Below are 16,562 nucleotides of genomic sequence, written 5' to 3' on the forward strand. Positions count from 1 at the left end.
ACTTGCTTTCCCATTACAGGTGGTGTGAGGGCTCTGGGGGCTAACACAAAAGTTTCTTTTTCCCTTCAGGGTTCACAGGCAAACATCTCAATCAAGCTGGGGAAGCCTGGGAGGCCTTAACAAACTAATGGGTTTAAACAGCAAGTATGCATGCCTCTCTCTGGGACAAAACACACCCTAAGGATGTAACACACACACACACACACACACACACACACACACACACACACACACACACACACACACACACACACACACACACACACACACACACACACACACACACACACACACACACACAGAGGAAGAATCAAGCTGAAGATGCAAAGTCATCTTGAACAAAGTGGGGCTTTTGTATTTTTAAGTTTGATGTGGTTTAAGTTGTAGGATGGTGTTGAGAGCTGCCTTTAAATTTGTTTTGAGTCCTTAAATTTGATGTGTAACCACTTAAAGCATCATAAAACAGAACCACAGAGTGCACAGCATGAAAGCTGTCCTTGTGAAGAAATTATTTTATCTTGCATTGAGACTTTAAAGTATTTTTTTCTCCTGTTTAGGGTGACACATTTAGGTTAAAGAACTTGATTTGGAATAACTGACATTTCTCAAGCTGTTTTCAGTCATCATATATTTTTTAATAAACCTCTGCAACAAGTGCTTTGAGAACAAGTGGAATATCACCCGTATGTCTGCCAAGAAAAATAGCCTTAACATGATACTAAACGCTCCGCTAAGATGGACATTTCAGCGCTCACCACGAGAACCAAACCATCACCACAACCAGCCGTCCGCAGGCCACATGTAGTCAGAATAATTGCTGCCTTCTTCCCACTGTGGTGCACCGCCGTGGTCTCTGGAAGCTTCCCCACACCAGTCTACATAACTACCCCGAGAAACACAGACAAAGGTCCCGCACAGTCCGACACAACAGAGCCGCTCAGGCCGAAGTAAAGACCCCCTACCCGGGTCCACGTTTCCCCTGGCCGCTACAGTGGCACATTGTAGGATAAACTCAGAGCTGCGGGGACAGAGAGGAGGAGAGGAGAGGGAGATATGCAGAAGAAAGAAGGGAGTTAACTCACAAAAATCTGCCCTGGGGAGAGAGGGGGACCTCTACCTAAACTCAGATGCCTTCGGATAAATTCCGATCATATATCCTGAACAGCGCCTAGTGCGTAACGACAAGACTTCGTGCGTAAAAGCCAAAAACTTCGCCACCAAACAAACCCACATTTTGAAAAACCTCAACAACCATTCTCGCTGAAAGGAAAAGGGGGATGCAGACATCCACATGTGCGGTTGTGTACAATCAAGAGTGAGAGAAGCGGCAGGTTGCGGCTGTGAAAGTCATCAAAGTTTTTACCTGAACAGCAAATCGAGCCTCATGCTCCTTCAGAGAAAAGTCTCCGACAAGAAGTCTCACTCCGCTGTTTATCACAGCGATTGATTATCAGTCCAGTTTAGTGTTTGGTTTGTGGTCTGTTCCAGTCCGCGTAGTCCTGAAAGAAACGTGATGAGGTCCTACTGAAGGCTTCTTCAGCTCCCTCTCCCTCCCTCTTTCTCTCCCTCACTCTCTCTGTCCCCTTCCTCCTGTCACAGTCACTCCCCGTGATTTTTGGAGAGTGGGAAGGGTTCCGTTTTTTTCCTCTCCTTCTTTCAATCCGTTCACTCGACAACTTTTTTTGGATCCTTATTATAAACTGGTGTGACGCCTGGCAGCCAGGGGGCCAGGGGAGAGAGAAAGAGGGGAGGAGGGGGGACAGGAGACACAAAATGAACAGATTACACAACTCTCTCTCCCTCTTTCACACGCATACACTCCCTCTACCCCTCTCTTTCACACACACACACATATACATACACACGTACCACTATGGGCCCTGACTAAGCTATAATAACTCTCAGAGCCGCTTTCCTTAGTTGCACAATCCAACATAAGAATGCTCTATTGTACTGGGTCACACTGATCAGTAGTAATGATCTGCTCATTGTCGGAAACAGCCCTGAGCTGGCAGCATCTGCAGCAGGGACACTTTGTTGGGGAAGTACGGGGGTTTATGGGCTCACCATTGTGCCAAAACAAACACTAATTGTTCTGCAGTGAAGTGCAAAAGGAAAATGCAAACTGGAAAATTGCTTTTTTTGAAGTCTACATGCATGAAATACGGCCGCCGACTTACTGGCAGCAGGTTGTTGTGTTGCAAAAGTCAAGTTAGAATGATACAAGCATGGTTTGGTTTTTCTCAGCCACACAGAAGCACAAGAAAAAAGACATGCTGGTGTAAGTGCACCCAAGGGATATGACACTTCTGAGAGGGAATGAGATGCAGTATGCGTGTATAAATGTGTGTGTGTGGGCTGTGATCTCTTCTTCTTTGAGGTTTGAAGCAGATGTGAAAACTGTCTGATGTATTTGGTTTCTTTCCACCTACTTTTCCAGTCAGTGAGTTGGTACAGTTTTTTAGTCTGACCAAACAAAGCCCACATGGGACAGTCGGGGGTAAAAAGTGACACAGAGGTGGAGAGGGAAAAATGAAGTTATTCATGGGATAAAGAGATTTAGTCAGAGGTTAGAGAGGGCGATATATTGTGTATCCAGTGGGGAAACTTTGGGTGGAATGTTGATGAATATTTCATCCATATTTGAAGAAATGTGTTTTTAAAATAAACACTTAAATCTGAATTAGAGAAACATGGAGAGTCTCATAAAAAGGTGAAGAAACAGAAACTCGTGTTCCTTTTTTTTAGTTGAGGCAGATTCTACTTTTCACTTCATCTGCATCAAGAGAAAGTTTATGAAATGGTTCAAAACAGGAAGAAGACACATTTAAAACCAGTGAAATGTGTTCAAGTTCAACAGCTTTGCCTCAACAGTAGAAAGATGAATCAGCTGTTGTTTCTCAGTTTTGTACACAAATGGCAATAAAAAAGACAGATGCAGGTCTGAAATCCGTTTAGAGCAAGCCTGGAAATTTGTTTTCTCCCATTTGGGAATCTGTTGCTCCATATGAGCTGAAGTCTGGATATGGTTATTGTTACTGAGTGGTGTCTTTGAACCCGTGAGGTTTGGGCACAGTAGTGTGCATGACAACTTCTAAAACATCTTCATCCTGAAAAGAAATGAGAGAATAAAGCTGACAGTAGGGAGGAAATATGTAAAGATGATGGAAAAAGGAGGGACAGTTATTCTGATGGGGAACTGAAAACATTGTTTACTACGATCCCATGTGAGCTTGGCGCCCAGCTCATCAACATAACAACACCGCCACAGTTGGTCGGTCTTGAGGGACTTCTCTGATCCTTCTTCAGCCTCCTTATTAACATTTCCCACCCTAAGAAGAGCCTGTGAGAGGAGAGGCGAGATGGTGGAAATGTGAGAGGGAGCGTTGAGTGGAACGGAGGGTGGGCATGCACTGAGTTATGGTCTCACACATATTAGCACACCCGGGGCTTTGAGATGCCCCAGGGCCAGGCTGCTGCTTTTCTTGGACCGGCATCCCACCACATGGATGCATCGATGGTGACGGAGATTAGTGACTTCAAAGCCCAAAAACTGAAGACTAAAACCACATAACAGAGTGGGCTTTAGATCTGATCTGTCAAAATAAAAAAGTTAATGTTAAAGGCGTAGCAAGGATGATGAGGGTGGATTCCAGAGCTCTGTGCACGCACACACGCACACACACAGTCACTCAGGATTTGTGTGTGTGTGTGTGTTTTCTGTGTGATTAGTGTAATGGATATCTTTGTACTTCTAAGCAGCATGTCTATCAGTAACTACAATTAGCCAGAGGTCATTGCCATGGCCACCGGTGGCCCGTGACCACTTATAGCCCACTGCTCCCCTCCTCCTCCTTGTCTCTTTCTTCTCCCTCCCACTCTGTCTCCCTCCTTTGGATCCCAAAAAGCAATAACATACATGTCGGTCTGTCGGCATGCACCACTAACCGCACAACTTCGATAAGCAGAATGTCAGTATCAACTAGTCAACACAACACCAAAGCTGGGAGCAGTCCAGGGAGGTCTGAATGTAGCAGCAGATCTGTTATTTGTCTCGGATGGCTGATCTGAGTAATGACGCTGTATATCAGAGTAGCACGCCCCCGTGGGAGTGATACACAACTCCAAATACTTTCTACATGTACACCGAACCCCCTGCCTCTAGAAAACACAAACACACCCCAGCCTCAGGCTCAGATGCAGTAGGTGAAAACTCCTGAACTGTTAGAGTTAATGAGGCCTCCAGGCTGCTCCGGACCAGCTGAGGGGTCAGGGATCGGGGGTCTGCAGTAGCCTACACAGGAGGGACCATCATGAGGGGTTGTTTGATGGTTATCGTTAACTATTTTAGACCACGGGAAAAAGTAATGCCTGCTCAGGTTACTCAACCTTACAGTGACAAAGAGAAGAGAGCGTAGTTCAAACTCACGAACAGGTAGAAAGAAGAGCTGGAAGAGGAGGTGGTGTCTGTCATCTCTGTTAGCTGAATGGGTATGGGCTGAGGTTTGTGCCACTAGAAACTGAATGTGAGTTATTATATTAAATTTGAAAAGCATGATGTTAAAATCAAATTTAATGTTTTGAAATTGAATTTTAAAAAGTTTTCACTCACTTGAAAATTAAACTCTCTATATTCCTTGAATTATTACCTCTGCCAAGGAGGTTATGTTCTTGGATAGTTTGTCTGTTTTTCTATGAACAACATTACTCAAAAAGTTATGAACGGATCTTGATGAAATTCTCAGGAAATGTTCAAAATGGGATAAGGAAGAAGTGATTAAATTTTGGAGGTGATCCAGATCACTATATAGATCCAGGACGTTTTTAAAGGATTCTTTATCATTGTGAGATAGGGCCATTTTCACCATATGTTTTCTATAACTCCACAATAAATGGTCGGATTGCTTTGCAAAACAGTACAAGACAAGGTCACCATAATTTCTGACAGATGTAAAAGTACGATCCAGATCCTGGCAATATTCTGGATACTGAGATCCTGAATATGAAATATGTACTGGGTCATCATAATTTTCAACACTGTCAGGTAACAAATTATCGTACAAACCTGCAACTAACACCAAATTGTAGCAGACAGTCTGCTGAAAGGGAGTATGACATTAAAGTAGGACTAAAGACAATCACAATATGCTTGGCGGAGGGCTGTGCTCTCTGAGAGCTTTTCTAGTGAAAAATATGAAATGAAATTTCAGATTTAGTTTTACAATCAAATTCTGCTTCATTAAAAAAATATCACTTATACCATTCAAATTAGTGACACACTGAGGTGGGGGAATTCATGACGTATGTCCACTGCCACAGTCCTGTACTGAAGTCTTGTAACCTGAAAACAACAGTATCAAAAGAAAACAGAATAGAACAAAATTATACAAGCAGACATGAGGAGGATTTCTGTGGGTCTTTCCTCGATGACATAGTGGTCGTGCCAAGCATAGTTTTGTTAAATTGAAAAATCTAAATCTGAATTTTGATAATCGGTTGAAATTTACATTTCTAAATTCAAGGAATAAAGAGAGTTGAATTTTCAAGGCTAAATGCAATTTCAAAGCAAGTAAATTATGTTTCACAACATTAAATTCAATTTCAGATCATGCTTTTCAAATTTAATACAATTATTCAAATTCAGTCTCTCATGGCACAAATCTCAGCCCACAATAAGATTTTCTGTTGGTTTGTTGAACACTTTGGTGTAAAACTTAACAACTCTGAGATGAATTACACTAAAATCTCTACTGGTTTTCTTGAACTCCAGAAGATGAACCTTACCTCACCTGCATTTCAGTGAACAATAGCAAATTGCTAAAACAACTTCTCCATACAAATTCAGCAAACAATTTTGGTGTTAGATGCCATGTCTGAACGCTAGACATAAAGACATTTTTCATTTCATTACCACTCGTTAAATACCCCAAAACCTCCAGAAGCTGCTCCCTCCTGGAGGCTGTATCACCTGATGACAGTTGATAGGTTCTGTGGTTGTTTTTTATACATCGTACTTATGTAACTTTATGGGTTTTTCTTCTCAAAATTCCCTGCCAGCAGGAACGGGATCAACAAATGTGCTTCCCTCATGTTTCAGAGGCTCAAGATGAACCTTTGGTTGCCCATAACTCTCCTCACTGAGTAGGTTCACAGAAACAGTGCCAAGTATTTTTGCAGAAGTTTAACTCCAGCTCTGGTCTCGTTGGGGAAACTCCAGCTCTACATCAGAGCTGCCGGGAACACCTGTGAAACTCCGCTGCACAGGATCTGGATTTCTGTAGTCCTGTGCTTCAAACAGATGTTGATCCAGGTTACATATTTGAGCACATTTGAGGCAGACGGCTATATGAACATTAAATATATATGTATACATAAGTAGAGAAATTCACATGAAGGCGACGCATATTGATCTGGACAGCATGACATCCAGACTAGCTACACATTGAGATGTAGAAATCCATAGACTGAAGTGTGTGAAGGCACCGCACTCGACTGATCTCACTGCACAGTCAGAGTGGTAGAGAGGGGAGGGCAGGGAGGACTGACGGGCAGGGGCACAAAGGGAGCAAGAAGAAAGGCCGCAGCAGAAAGGGGATGAAAGGGAATGTGGGAGAAAGAGGTAATGGCAGATTAGACGGGAACTGAGCAAGGGTAAAGGAGAATGAAAGAGAAGGAACGCAGGAAGGGGGAGCGATTTGTCTGGCTCAGATGGAGTCAATATTTGCTCCATTCCACCAATCCTGTGCCAGGGTCCGGATCAAAGCGGGGCATGTGTGCTCTGAAAACGGCTGACATCTTTACAGTCTAGTCTGGACGTGGCTAAGAAATACCTTTTTGCAAAGAGCACTTCATTCTGGAGGTAAAACTGTAGGCACATTGATGCACCTCAGGTGAGACGATCATTATGAAGGAGAATAAAATAAGAGGGAAGGGTGCAAACAAGGGGAATTTGGGAGATAAGAGGACTGATGGGTGGAGCTTTCTAATGAGGAGTTACAGCCGTCACCGCTGAGATGAGGACATGAGAGGGAGAGGGAGAGGTCGGCTCAGTTGGACCCTAATTGGCTGACAAAACTGCTGAAATAACCTTGTTCCAATTATTCCAACAAAGAGCAATTGTTGTCCATTCAGACGAGCCACTGGGCCAAAAATGTACACAAAACAACAACAAACAACAAGATCTATGTCTGTGTGAACAGGCTTGTATGGTATGGCTTGGCACAGCTGACAGTGTACAGTAAACAGACAGAGGAGAGGGATGCAGCTGAGTAATAAGTACCTTGGTATGTTTACGGTCGATTGGCTTTACACTAGTGTGTGCTGAATCACAGCCTGCCTCTCAATTAACTGCTGCTGATATGAATTCCTCTCCTATTCAGTCATGGAGGTTTCAGTCAGTGATGACAGATCTGACAGCCACCTGTGTGTTTGTGCTTCTTTAAGACTGCTGGGCGAAATGTGGGGCATGGATGTTGTCTTTGACGTTACCTCTGTGGGGTTCAGGAGCAAGGTTATAATAGTGTTGGAATTGTCAATATAGTTAAGTATTAGTTAGTTTTGACATCTTTTTTCCCATTACAATTTAGTTTTAATTAGTTTTAGAGCGGGCATTCCAGTTTTTAATTAGTTTTGATTTTTGCAACAAGGCTTGGTTTTAGTTAAGTTTCAGTTTAGTTATAGTTTGTTCATACCTTATTTGCCAGGCGCAGGATTCAAAAAGGTCAGAGTAAATATTTTGCAATACTGTTTATTTTCAAGTCCAACATAGTACTCACTGCTCAGTCAATGCTGATACTGAACTGTTGGCTGCTGCCTTAAACACAAGAAAATAATATAAACTTAATATAAAAAATATAAACACAAATTATATAAAAATAATGTTAACATAAGTTACATAAAAATAATATAAACAAAAATTATATAAAATAATATGATATGAGTTTTAATACTTAAAAACTTGGACTTTGTAACAATAAAGTCAGACACATGAAATTAAACTACTAAAGATGCTCTAATTCATCGATTCACTACGTTTTGTCGCAGCACAGAGCACAGTAAGTCAGTGCCGTAAACAAGCACTTCCCAGTACGTTGCTATGATGGTGCCGTACGGCACTGACAACTGCCTAAAAACTGTTAAAAAATTGGTTGGGAAAATGTGTCGGATTAATTCAAATCCTAAAGGCGATTAATATTGTCAAAAACAGCAAAGAAGAACATTTTGTCTATAGTTTTGGTTTGTTACAGTTAGTTTTGTGAACACAAGATACAGTTTTGGTTTACTTGTCGTTTTTGTTTTCTTTTCTAGTTGTTATTAGTTTCAGTTAATTGCAATGTATTTAAAATTTTCGTTTTCTTTTTTGGTTTTGTTTTAGTTAACTATTCTAACCTTGTTCAGGAGGCTGTGATTCTTCTTGCAAGAAAACAACATTTCTGTATTGATAAGTCTAAATTTTGGACAAGTTTGCACTCTGACAATGTGGTGAGAAAGGCCATAAATGCAACAGATGGTAAGATATTGTACTAACACATTCAGCAGCTTTCCACGTTTCACTTTACAAATATACTGTGAAGCTGTCTGCAGCACTAAATGAAAAGTCATTAAGCTTTGTTCTCTTTGAAACATCAATGTGTTGGCAAAATTTTGTGGAAAAACCATCTATCCATTACTTATTCAGACACTATTCAGACGCTTAGAAACACAACATCAACTGCATGACCACACAAAAGAGGAAGTCAGTGTTCTGTGGGTTACCTCCTCTAGTGACCATGGAAGCAAAACTTTATGGCAGTCTTACCATGAGCTAAACATTTCAAAAAGACCCTTTTCTTTTTAATGATACTTTTCCAAGATTCAGTTAAAAGGGCCTAAAAACAGACTGAATCAAAAGGAAATGATTAATTTATAGCTGCAGATGAAGAATGCTCTAAAGCAACTGATTTCCCAGTTGTCAAAGTGGAAGTTTAAAATCTGACTAAAAATATCTACAGGTGACAAAACACTGAACAAAAATTCAAATTTGGACCATTATTAGCCTGGTAGTGTACAGACACTGTGGGCCTCTCAGCGGCGGTTGTTGGCTCTAATCCCAGCTTTGACCAATTGATGCATGTCAGATTCAAGCAGTTCAACAGGGCTAAGGGACTGTGGGTAAATCAGATAGCCAAGCATGTCTAATGTCAGCAGAGCGAGCATTTGGTCCTCCTTGAAGGTTAACATCCACATGACTGTGCTGGTCAGGTATTTATATATCACTTTAAGACACAGCTTAACTAAAACTTGATCTTGTGTTTTTCTGAACAAACTACCACCAAACTGGGCTGTGGTACAAGATACCACCCACCATCTTAGTTTGATTATATCCAGCTAGAGCTTTGGAGCTTCATTGCAGTAGGGACAGCGGGTAATAAAGGTGGCGCAAAAATATGCTTTAAATTTGTCAAAACAACTAAGATGTTTGTTAAATGTGAAGTTTGCATTCCTGTTGTTGATATAGTATTTTATATGACATTTTACCATTTTTAACCTGTTGTAGAATCTGTCACATTAAATGTCAAATGGTATTACCACCAAGCATGACAGGTAATAAATAATCCACTTTCCTATAATTTATGCAAGAGTACTGATGTAAAAAGTTATTTGTTATTAAATATCATCTCAAAGTTGATTTTAAATATTTCATTTCTAAACTTGATAATATGGATTTTGTTGTGCTGAACAAGTCAGTATGCCATAGACATCAGTGTTTTCTCTTTATGTTTGGGTCAGTTGGTTTAGAGTCATTTTAAATCTCATTTTTAAATTGTTAGTACACTAATAAAATCATATCCATTGTAACTTTTCTGCGCAATATCAGTTTTTTTATGAGAAACATCGGGTACACCAGTTGACATTTATCAGTTTTCTCCCTGTAACTATAAACAAGAGCTACAGCCTTGCACGGCTTGTTGTAGGTGGCTGTGCTACAGCTTTGAGACAAAGTTTAGGCAGCATTTTTTTTATATAAAACTCTGGTAGTGACTAGTGAGGGTGTTGACATTTAATCTTTTAATTGACTAAACACCATCATCCCTACAGCAAAGGCCACAATGTTGAGCTCCTGAGATGAAGTGAGCAACTTTTTTCAAAATATAACTCAATATAATCCTTCTTCTTCTTCAGCCTTAGCCTGTCAAATAAATATCATCATTTAAATTTTGAGTCTTTGCTTTTTAACTATCTAGAGACAGAAACGTTCAACTGATTTTCCCACTAAATGATACTTTTAGTGTTCACTGAGCTGAATTAAAAGTATAAATGAAGTAAACTTTCACATACCTAAGTGACTTAGTCACAACTTTAAGTTGAAATAAAACTAAACAAAACAAAAAATCCCAAATCCTTTTTATAAACTGAGCTATAAAAATAAAACTCCTTTCCACATTGTTACACTGCAAGAGACTCACACCATACACTCCAGGACCACTGTGACATGAAGGGGCCCATATCCCCACACAGACAGGATAATAATGCAGGACTGTAAGAGGGGCCTCCACTAATTAGCATTTAATCAAATTAGTGAATAACAAATGAAACAAGATGAACCTGGGGCAAACAGGGCCCCACTGAGTTCAGAGCTGTGGGGTAGCAGACCGCCATGCTCGAGTCGAAATCTATAGAAACAATCCTCTCTATAGAAAGGATCCTCTCTAAATAAAATCTGAGGTCTGAGTGTTAAATTCTGTAAAAGAGGCGTAATTATGACATCTGAGAAAATAGTCACAGAGTGGGCATCAAGGTAAATATTTAAAAACATAGTGTTTTTTACATGGTTTGATTAAAGATCAATGCCAATCTTGTGTCTGCGACTATGCACACAATCCACCATGAAGCTCATTGATTTTACCCTATTTTTTGTGCAGCTTAATTTTTGAGCTTGACAGGTGCTGGAAAATTGATTGTTTGTGTTTCTCTCTTTTTGTTAGATGCACGAAGCATTTTGAACAAAGTAAATGTATCACAAATGCTTGGTCATCTGCTCAGCTGGTTCTTTGTGAAAACGTTTTGCAACCACATTCCCCGCAATGCATATTCAAATGTACAAATACTGAAAAAGAATCATTTTCAACATAAGAAAACAGTTATGAAAAAGCCACATTTTCTTGATAAATGCCTGTGACATATCAAACAGGGCCACAGCCTCATGTGCGTCACTGGTTTGGCTGAGTACCTCCAGTCCTTTAGCCTTGCATGAACTGACCAGCCCGTCTCTCATTCCCACGGCCGGGTTTAAGTTACACCTTGCACCAGAAGCAGGAATCCAGAAAACAACCTGAGGTCAAAGTCTGAGGTCAGCTTCTCCTCCTCTTACTCCCAAAGGCTGCAGGATTTCCACAGGACGCACTGGAAAGGGAAAGGGAGTCATATACAGAGGATCATACAGGGTGGAAACTTTGATTTATCTTTTTCGTAAAATATATTTCACGTAGCTTCAATAACTTTCACACCACAGTCTGAAATAAAGTTATTTCATTACAGATGTAGCTAACATAATTCCAATTCACTTCCCACCAAAATGATCTTGATTAGAGTGCAAATTTTGGATTTCCACCAGATCTAAATATGTTTTTCCTCCACAAGTGGTGATAAATTAAGACTTGCAGTTGACATTTTTAGATTCTTAGCTTAAAGTTTCTCCCTCTCGATGAATATCCCACCCTCAAGTTTTCTGTCAGATTTCCATGAACTCTTGAGTTTGCTGTGGTTCTTGTGCACCCCGTATGGTTTAAGCAACTCAAGCAGCAGTATGTGGTATCAGAGCATGGGCGTCGTCCACATGGGTTGGCACAAAGTCATGCAAGTAAATTCAAAACTGATGCTTGCCTCCTCAACCCCTCTTTTCTTCACTCTACTCTACATAAGAAAACTCAAGTATTTACAGTGAGCAGGAAATGTTTGTAAATTTGCTGAGGGGTTAAGTTTATTCTTCTCGCAAACTTGAGTGGTTCGAGGGTTAAACATGACCTCTGACCTATCTCTGAACCTATAAACTCCAATCTCCCGAGAACGATTCAACAGGTTGGCTAGAACAATAAACCTCTGTCACACTGAAGCTGTTGATTGGAGAAAGCTCCTCTCTCTGTGGCCTCAGTCTGCTCCCTCTTCTCTCGAGGTATCCCGCTCTGATGAGAGCAGGATAGGAAATCAGGTCAGCAGAGTGTGGAGCATAGCAGACATACTTGGGAGCAGACTGAGGCCAGGCAGAGACTGTACACTACTGTGCAGAGTTTTGACTGATCTGTGTGTCTTTGTGAGTGGGACTTCACACGGCACAGCCACCAGCTGAGCCTGCAGGAATATCTATCGCTTTTAAATTCATCTCAAGTCGAGTGCAAGGCAAGGAATCAAACGTGAAGCACTGCACACATGCGGATTAAAAGTGGAGACCTTCTGACGAGTCGAAAAAGCAGCCAGATCAAATAAAAAGCAGCATGCCCAAAAGTCTTTGAATAAACTGAGAGTCTGGGCTGAGCTGAGTGGAGTTAGTGCACCCAGTAGAGTGAGGGGAAACAGGAAAGAAGAGAAGAGAGGGGAGTTGGCGGATGGGAATGAGAGCCGAGCAAGGCCAGGCAGCACGGGTGGGCTGAGGTTTTGGGGTTGAAGAATAAAAACTTTTTGACAACTTCATTCTGCATTTAAGAAGAGGGATTTTTTTTTGTTTGATTGTTGCCTGGAGCTGCAAACAAGCCCAGGAATCCCCACCCACCTGCAGAGAGCTGAGCTGTGTGCTTTTAAGTGCTGCCCTGTTGTCGTATGTTTGCATGAAAAACATTTACGGCGGCACACCTGTGGAACAGTGCAAACAGGCCAAATGATCCAGTGATATTCCCTCAGGTAGTAATCTACAAGCCCCTGTCCAAACAGTATTGATTTAACCACACAAAAGTAAGGACACACTCACACACTCTCGCGGCCTGAATATTAGAAGGGGAAGAGTGTTCTATTACTGCGATTATTAAAAGGTTGGAATCAGTGTGTGTGTGTGTGTGTGTGTGTGTGTGTGTGTGTGTGAGTATTTAGAGGAGGTCAGCGTGAGGTCTTGACCACGGTGTCTCTGTCACTGTTTGGCTTTGAGCCTCACAGACCTCCTGTTATTGTTTTCAGTGGCTTCACTTTCTAAGGCTGCCCTGGCACTGATCACATTTCTCTCCCTCTCTCTGCAAACACACTCTTTTCTTTCTTACCCCTACTCTAAAACACACATATAAAATGGCCAAACACACTCACACACACCACACACACACAGGGGTTATTTATAACGGGGTGGAGGGGAGTTGCAGCCCGGCCTCACAGGGCCTATTTTTGGGAAGGTTGAGCCTTCAATCAGTCAGGCTGACAGTTTCTCTGTGATACCAGGAGAACAATACAGAGCAGCCTGTTTATCTTCCTGTGGCCAGCCTGCTCGGCTCTGCTCCCCCCGGGTCACCGTCACCCTGCCTCCCTCCAGGAAAAACTGGACTTCCAGGAGAGCAACTGATCACAAAAGTGGTCATTTGCAGCTGCTGTTGGGCCCCCAAAATGCTTTGCTACAAGGAAACACTTTCCCTGAATCGATTGGTTCCTCTGTCATAGTGGTGTAAAATGAACACCTAAAAAAAACACAAACTGAAACACTTCTCTGATTTATAGATGGTCATGATTAACACAGATCATAAATTCATCAACATCTTTTGATCAGTGGATGTTTTAAGAATTTTCATAACATTTGAGTGATGAAAAGAAGAAAAAAGTTACTTTTGATGACAAATGTATTATTTTTATGAGTTATTATAGCAAAACTACCACACTTTTGCTAGTTCCAATATCACACATGTGATTATCTATTTTATGATTAAATTTGGTTTTGGCCAGTTGGCTTTAACAAACAGTAGCATTATAAGATGTCACCGAGGGGGTCTGGGATTGTCTTGAGGCACTTTTTCCTCTTTTGTTTTTTTAAATGTTGCTTAAACTTGGTTATAAATTAAGATTTTCAAAATACCCTCTCTCCTGAAGCAAACAGAGGAAGTAGAGCACAGAGTGGAAAGACAAGAAATCAAACTGTCTCAGAGAAAGATTATCGTGGTCATGTGAATTAGTCATTTACTATAAGTGGCTATTTCCAAAAATGTATTTCTGGACGTTTTAACTCGTAATTGAAGGACAGTTTTGGAGAGTTTTCCCATTAATACCCTTCCTGTATTAACTGCTGTACATATCCATCAATCCCTCCCTGAATGATCTCTCTTTATTGTCTCTCAATGTAATGAAAAAAAGCTTCTTTTTTTACCTCCTCCACAGAAGGTTTCTTTTTTGGTATCCCCCTTTTTCCTAAAAATAATTTCCTATGAACTCTGTGCGACACTACCGCATGAAGGATTGCTTTGTGTGTGTGTGTGTGTGTGTGTGTGTGTGTGTGTGTGTGTGTGTGTGTGTGTGTGTGTGTGTGTGTGTGTGTGTGTGTGTGTGTGTGTGTGTGTGTGTGTGTTTGTGTGTTTGTGTGTGTGTGTGTGTGTGTGTGTGCGTGTGTGTGTAGGCAAAGAAAAGATAGTGGGCACAGGGCTGGATAAGTGGGAAGTGAAGAGGGCGTAGGGAGCCTGACTTTGTTATCTATAAAGTAAAGATTTCTGTGTTTACTGGAGCTAATGGTCTATGTCATCACTACGCAACTACTGTGCAATGCTGGCTGGTGGCCGTGCAGTCTGGGCTGCTTTTTATCTCCTTTTTTTAAAGAGAGCTGGTGATAAAAAGAAAACTCAGGCTTGCATTAAGTAAAGCTATAAATACTTACATGGTAAGAAATCAAGAACAAATTAGAGGACTTTAACTTTTGTTTGAAAGAAACAAATTCAACATTTCTTTCAACTGCTGAATAATTTTCTATGCTTCCACTGAATGTTGTTCAGACATGCAGATAATCAGAAGTCAAGCAAACTCTATTAACACACAGAAACGCTGCTTTAGCATGGATATTCATTCCATTAAATTGTGTGGCAACATTCGCACTCCTCAAAGAATCAACATTGTCAAAAGTGGTGACCAAGTGCTGATTTTTTAAAAAACCAACCCAGGTTGATTTGTCCATTTAAAACTGAATGTCTAGATAACCATTATATTTGCTGAATACGGTACATTCAAGTACCTATTTTCACTCCTCTTTTAATCACTGACTCAGCTTCACTTTCATTCTTTGGTTTAAAACAGATACAAGAACAACTACTGAAAATTTATTGAGCCTCAGATACTAAAGCTGTGTTAAGTGCCTGTTAGATGCCAGGAATAGAAACGTCCATGTAGATTTTCATTCATCTGGGTGATGGTTATTCTAAAGACTCAAAAAACAAAGCTACTGGACTGTGTAGAGTTTGAGGAAGACGTCCCGATCCAGTCATGGTCGTCTCTTCACCAGTAGTATATACACCTGCTTCCCTTGCCAGCAATTTGGAATTCATGAAAATTCCTGGATGAGAGATAAAGTGTCTTCCCAAAACTGGTCACAGTCCAGATTCCTTGTGTTTTGAGTCTTCAGAGTAAGTGTAAATAGAAATGCATTTCATTTGATAGGAATGATACTTGAAGCTTAGTGTTAAGGAAGTGAATGACACTTATGTGTTGAGCAAGCTTGCTAACAAGGTTAAAGAGGGGGTACAGTGCTTTTTTAAGGCTTTACACTGTCCCTCTAATTCCTGTGTATCAGCTTTTCATGATTCACAGCTCAAAATTATCCTTATGTTTTTCACACAGTTGTTTTGAAAACCTATGTTTCAGCCTCCATCTGAAACAATCTGTTTTTAAAGCACTCCACAAACCCCCTTCACTTTGATTGGCCATCCCTCTGGAGGCCTGTTGAGAGCAGAGTTATGGGCAAACCTTGATGCCAACATGTCATGAGCCAGATAGGAGATCTTTATGCTGTGACCCCGTTATTACAGCAAGTCTCGTGGAGATCTTGTTGAGCTCTGGTGCTTTTTCAGAACAGACACTTCTGAGCAATTTGAAGACAGATTTATGAATTTCTACAAGGTATGAATACGTAGTGGTTATTGCAACTTGTTAAGGATAAAAATCCAGCATTAACACTTTTATATCAGCAGAATACATTGCTTTAAACAAGTCAAGTATTGAGCATGTTACAATTTGACATTATAACAACAATACCATTATGATCTTTGAGCAGATTAGCATACTGTAGTTTTTGATTAGCTTAATTCTTTCCTTAACCTAAATATAGTCCCAAAATAAAAGCTAAATCAACAAAACCTGCATTTAGTCAGGGTGATATTTCAAATCCCTGGCCTGCCAATTAGCCACAACCCATGTGATTACACATTTTATGGCATAACACTGGCAACACCGCTAGGTCACAAGCCACAGGTTGAACCTGTGAACCTGTTGAACCAGGCTAAAGAGCCTTTTCACACTGAGAAGTTACTGATATGAGGGGATATTCTGTTGAGGTCTCTTGAGTATAGATGCTCTCATGTTTTTAAATCAATCTTTCATTTTTCAAAAGCTCCACAAAAATGTTTTTCTTTTCATTCAAG

The 16,562-nt window shown here is 40.8% G+C and overlaps 1 protein-coding gene across 2 annotated transcripts in view; it reads right to left on the bottom strand.

The window, feature by feature from the left end:
• The window catches only part of adamtsl4 (ADAMTS-like 4), a 57,704-nt gene that overhangs the window by 40,191 nt on the left and 951 nt on the right, over window positions 1-16,562 (bottom strand). Inside the window, exon 2 of one of the 2 annotated variants that reach the window (XM_074683303.1) lies at window positions 11,210-11,382. Coding sequence is in view for 1 of the 2 variants with exons in the window: in XM_074683302.1 (XP_074539403.1) it covers window positions 1,364-1,386 (23 nt within the window). In the remaining variant the exon portion in view is untranslated. Of the gene's footprint in view, window positions 1-1,363; window positions 1,589-11,209; window positions 11,383-16,562 lie in introns of those variants that run through there. The other variant, XM_074683302.1, reaches the window with a different exon arrangement.

This window comes from Halichoeres trimaculatus, unplaced genomic scaffold, assembly GCF_033239565.1.
Source record: "Halichoeres trimaculatus isolate MK-OKI-2021-1 unplaced genomic scaffold, fHalTri1.1 fHalTri1_scaffold_12, whole genome shotgun sequence".
In the NCBI taxonomy this organism is placed as follows: Eukaryota; Metazoa; Chordata; class Actinopteri; order Labriformes; family Labridae; genus Halichoeres; species Halichoeres trimaculatus.